The sequence below is a fragment of the Pecten maximus genome, chromosome 3 (genome assembly GCF_902652985.1).
Source record: "Pecten maximus chromosome 3, xPecMax1.1, whole genome shotgun sequence".
In the NCBI taxonomy this organism is placed as follows: Eukaryota; Metazoa; Mollusca; class Bivalvia; order Pectinida; family Pectinidae; genus Pecten; species Pecten maximus.
The window spans coordinates 4,753,071-4,758,889 of NC_047017.1; the positions used below are offsets into that span (position 1 = coordinate 4,753,071).

At 33.6% G+C, this 5,819-nt stretch overlaps 1 protein-coding gene across 1 annotated transcript; it reads right to left on the bottom strand.

The window, feature by feature from the left end:
- Positions 1 to 879: 879 nt before the first annotated feature.
- On the bottom strand, positions 880 to 2,220 carry LOC117322824. Its single transcript, XM_033877768.1, has one exon. The coding sequence runs from the start codon at positions 2,140 to 2,142 to the stop codon at positions 970 to 972; it is 1,173 nt and encodes a 390-aa protein (XP_033733659.1). The 5' UTR covers positions 2,143 to 2,220; the 3' UTR covers positions 880 to 969.
- Positions 2,221 to 5,819: the final 3,599 nt, after the last annotated feature.

The following is a 5,819-nucleotide window of genomic DNA, read 5'->3' on the forward strand; positions in this document are numbered from 1 at the left end:
TCAGTGCATCACACTCAGATACTCGGATTGAGAATTTTTTTTCGACATTTCTTTTTCCCTTGGCGAGGTCATGACCTTGACATATTCTCTGATAAGACAGCACGGAGAAAAGTTAGCTGCGTAAATGACCTACATGACACACGAACGTGAACGATATAGAACGATCCCTTATGAAGTTATGGTCGTTCAAAAAACGTTCAAAATAGTTCTATTTATAGATCTGTGACCTTGACCTTTGAACTTATGAACATAAAATTGTTACGGGATCATCAGCTTGATGTTCTTTATCATGTACTAAAATATGAACGTTTTATTTGTTTTTGTTTTTGCGAGAGATTGTTCACAAAAAAGTGTTAAGAATAATAATAAGAAGAAGAAACAAGAAATATATTTTAAAAAAGATAAGCGGCATAGTTTTAATGCTGGTGGTTATAATGTAAAACTGCTGGTGAAATAAATTAACGAACTAATTAGTAAATGCGCAGTTTCAGAACGGATAACAAAATTATATCAGTTTGAATCATTTTTGGTGATAAGACTGCATTTGAATCAGGAATATGATTTTATTAACGTGTCATTGGAAGAGATACATCCACTTATTCAGCTTGCATTCAATCTTTATTTTGTTTCGTCTTTAACTGCATGTCTGCATTTTGCATTTACCGCTACATTGACCAATCACATACTTCATCTTGACCAGTAACGCCACCTGTTGCGTCATATCCGGGGTCAAAAGAAAATTATATGGCTATGCCGAAAAAGATAACAATAACAAAGGGATTTCCATCCGAAATTGAAATCCCTAATAATGAATATAAAAAAGGCTTATAACTTAACGTCAATTGGTATATATATTGATATATAGACCTGAATACATAAAACATTACCTGATATTTTAATATGGCTTTTCTGGTATAACAAAAAGTCAGAAAAATACACTTAAAACATCATTTTATACAATCCACATGCCTATGACGTGCTCCTTTGCTTTCCGATTTTTCCCATCAGCTTAATACCGAATTTCCCTTCAGGTAAAATATCAGTCATTGTGTACCTTGAACATGGTACAAGTTCTTCTTTCTTCAAACAAAATATACCGTCGTCTTTATTCCTGATGAACGCGGCTAACATGCTAAACCCACTCTTCGGTGGAATGACGAGTATATCACATTCTGACAATATGTAGAAATCCAGCAGCTGTTTGAGAAACCCTTCTACTGGATCGTTCTTATATGGTTGGTCAATGTGTGTTATTTTTCCCGGGGTGTCTATCATGTTTTCAGGATACCGTTCCTTAGCAAATGTCTTCACACCATCTGTATCAGAGGCAATAAACAAATCGTACTCATTCTTGTTTAAACTGTCAAAATAGTCCCATAAAACTTTCAATGAAGGTACAGGTCGATTACGAGTGCCAATTTCAGGCATGTTTGGATTCTCCCCAATGCGGATATGGGCACATGCTATCTTGTTCCGCCTTCTCTTTGTTCGGTAATGACGGTTCAATGCATGAACAGACAAAGATGAGAGTTTAAAGAGGAGATTATAAACATGCTTGTAAATATCAACCTGGTGATATTTTGTAATCCACGGAATATCATATGCTATATTTGGTCTTTTTCTGAACTCATTGATAAAATCCCAGTTCATTAGAAGAAAGTCCACGTCGTGTTTGAAGTAGGTATTAAAGTCAGAACCACCAAACATGTATTTATCTATCTTCTTATAATGACGACCTTTTAAATAATGATACGAACTTGTCCTGTTCACAAGTATAGAAGAATTGTATCGCCAGTCGTAGTGAGCTGGTACGACATAATCCTGAAGCAAGCACGGCGTGTCAAAATTGATAAGAAATTGTCTTTTTGCAAGTATTGATATGATAAAGGTGGTCATGATACCAGCTATTCTATCAGACCAACCACTACATGAAGTGTTTCTGGCCTTCGTACAGTCGTACACAATGTATTTTGTTTTTTGCCCTCTATATTTCGTTAGTGTTTCGTATTTTTTATTTTCATAATCCATTTCTGAATCTTGAGAATTCCTCAATGCAGGATAAAAGGTGATGTTTGTTGATTCCAGGCTGTACTTATATACCAGTATTAGTATTAAAACCGCAACCTGGAGAAAAATCAGCATCTGAGGACAAGAGTGAAAAATAAAATCCCAGATCTACGATGAGATTGAGTCGTTTTTTAAAGGTGAGCAATGAGAAACAAACTTTCTTACTTGATATATATAAAGATCTACTTTCCAACGGGAATTATGATGAGTAAGTCATAAAAAATACCAATTGTAAATCATTGCCGCTATAGATGTATACACAACGTGCTACTAACTTCTTATTAAAATTTCCTATTCTCTTCGTGTTTTGTAGCTTTTTGACACTTATTTTAAACAGTATTATATTTTGCATCATTTACAAACTACGTTTTAATAATATAAATAAAATGAGGATTTAAAAAAATAATAATATGAAGGCTTATATTAATACAACACTTAATGTAACAGCTGATATGTTTTGGAAATCATTATGGCAACACTTACATGTACGTAGTTTGTTCGTAAAAAATCCATGTTGGCAGCTCTGTCACTTATGTTTATATAAACTGGATGCTCTAAATCTTAAGTGAAAAATAACGCATGTATTATTGGTCTTCTTTGAAATAAGTTGTCCGGGGGTCTTCTGGAAATTGACGAATGGCTACCTGACGCGTTGTTATCACGTGTTGTAAAAGATAAGTGCTTGTAGATTTTTTTCTGTAAGAAATCAAACTCATAGAGATGTAAGCCTTGAGGCTTTGTATATTCATGTCTGAAATGTAACCCTGGTATAAACCAGCCGCAATATACCGCTCGACTATGGAGATTAAAATCTAATTAATCATGCGTTTTGTTACAGAAACAATGATCGTGAAAATAACACTTATCAAAAAATCAATCTAAACGTCTATTGACCAAACCCACATTTAACAAAATACCCATATAAACATCTATTGACCACTCCAACACTTAACACAATACCAATCTACACATCTATTGACCACTCCAACAATTAACTAAATACTATTTTAAACATCTATTGACCACTCCAACACTTAACAAAATACTAATCTACACATCTATTGACCACTCCAACACTTAACAAAATACCATTTTAAACATCTATTGACCACTCCAACACTTAACAAAATACTAATCTACACATCTATTGACCACTCCAACACTTAACAAAATACTAATCTACACATCTATTGACCACTCCAACACTTAACACAATACCATTTTAAACATCTATTGACCACTCCAACTCTTAACAAAATACCAATCTACACATCTATTAACCACTCCCCTTTAAAAGTTTTTTTTTAGGTAAAAGTAGATATCGTAAAATACAGAAATCAAGAGATTTATACGCAGGTCTAGTATATTTTTTTTCTGAGAATAATGAAGGAAAAATTAACCTCTTGAAAATGAAATTTTGCAGCACATTTACGTATTTTGTCTGGTACTTAATACTTTAAGGAAAAGTTCGGAATCAAAATCACAACAAATATAGCCGCCATAACAGAAATATTTGGTATGATTTGAGCATCCAGAACTCTTTTTGATTGAAATTATATATGACCTATTATACTGTTTATTAATATATGTGAAATGTGAAGGGTTTAATATATAGATATGACATAATGTATCATTCTTCGTATTTAACCAAACGCCTATACGAGTGAAAGCATAATAATTGACATGGTGAGTATAAAAAGTCATTCTTAAGGATATGGGTACTTTTTTCTGGTCGTGGGGCGGTTTACCTAATTAGTGGATGGGTTAATTTGATTGTATGTCAGACTGTTTTTTGTTGTTGTTGTTTTTCTACTTTTCTCTTTTTCGGATTTTTCTCTTCATCATTTGGAGGGGAAATTGAGGGAAACATTATATAACATATTAGGAAGAGAAATAAAGATAACAATTCATATAACAAGATGGCTATATGATGGCCACTATTTGTTTTCCCAATAAGTTGTTGATAAGCCAGAAACCGAATTTAACTTATCGATGGCTTTTGAGAAAGAAAATGATCGCAGACAAGTTCTCGTTCTGACGAACGCTTTTGTACGTTTTCTCTTCGTTTTCTCTTCGTTTTCTCTTCGCTTCCCTTCTTTAACTGATCAGTTGACTTTCAACCCTTTCTGTGACTTTGAACTTCGAAGGTCAAGGTAAAAAATTTGCAAACCTTTTGTAGCCAGTCATTCATACTATAGATGTGCCAATTATCAAGTCTCAAGTAATTTTAGGATGACATTTGAATTTGGCGGGAAAATGTTTTCCAAGGTGCTTTTTCTGAATTATATTTGATGATTTGACCCTTAAACGTTGCAAACATCTTCAAATGACCGTTTTCTTTTATATACGATGAAAATAAACTGTTTTAAAGAGCATTTGAAATTTTCGATTTTGTATCATTTGACCTCCGTCACCTTGAACGATCAACATATTGAAAGGTCAATGTCAATAAAAGTAATACAATTTGTAGGCATTCGTACAAGCTATCACTGTGCCAAACATTAAATCTGTGTATGTAAAGATATAGGAGAAGAAGAAAATAAAAAGCATTTTTGGGAGCAATTTGAATTTTGGCGGGAAAACGAACATTTTCAAAGTGCCGTATCTGCGTCATTTTTTATCGCACAACCATAAAACTTGCACATTTTGTCTTCATTAACCAATGCGATTAAAACATTAACTCATTTTGAATATTTAATTTTTGACACCGACTTCACCTCGTGCTTAGATATTGACCTTGCCATATTTTCTGATAATATGTCACAGAGAAAAGTTAGTCCAGGCTATGAACTACAAGATGCACTGATCTTGGAAGGAAAAAAGCGAACGGACAAAGAGCCTGATTCAAAAGAATATTTTTTTCAAGGTGAATGAAAAGTAACTTCTTTTGTAGCCACTCTTACATGCTATTGTTGTGCCAAATATAAAATCTGTATGTGTCTAAATGAAGTAGCTGATTTTTTTTTTTTTGTGCATTTTGCCCGATTTTTTAAATTTTGGCGGGGAAAACTTGAATTTTTCAAAGTGCCATATCTCCGTCATTTTTCATCCGATTAATAATTTTTTTTTCATATTCCAACTCAGTGGTTCATGCATTTTCATCAGATATGTTACCATGTTACTCAATTAGAGACTTTAATTTTAGACCTTACTTTGAACCCATAGCGAAGTCATGACCTTGACATATTTTCTGATAACATGTCATGGAAAAAAGTTAGCCCCGACAATGATCTGCATGACACACTGAGCGAACATGAAATACGATCGTGTATGAAGTTATGGTCGTTCAAAGAAAAATCTGTGTTTTGACCTGTGACCTTGACTTTTGAACTTATGATCACCAAAATGTCAGACAAATCACCAGCTCGGTTGTTTGGTATCATGTACTATAATATGAACGTTTTATCTGTTTGCGTTTTTGCTGGAAAGTGTTCACAGTAAGTGTTAAAAATAATAAGAAGAAAAAACAGAACAAAAACAATTTGGGGAAAAGCCCTAATAAACATAACAGAAACAATAGGTCTTTTCACCACTTGGGTGAAAAGACCTAATTACGGTCTGAAGCTGCACGTGAATCTTTATTTCTATGTCCATCAACGAACCTTAGAAAACGTCCTTTAGGGTAAAGGAAGTTCGGACAGGTAGGGAAGTTCGGACATTTCAGGTTTTTTTACGGTAGAGTTTTCAACTTGCCATCTACAGACAGCAAACATAACATATTTTATAGCCAAAAAAATTCCTCAAAAGATGGT

Bases quoted from the DNA above. Each gene is read 5' to 3' on its own strand.
- LOC117322824 (XM_033877768.1), bottom strand. From the start codon at position 2,142: ATGCTGATTTTTCTCCAGGTTGCGGTTTTAATACTAATACTGGTATAT.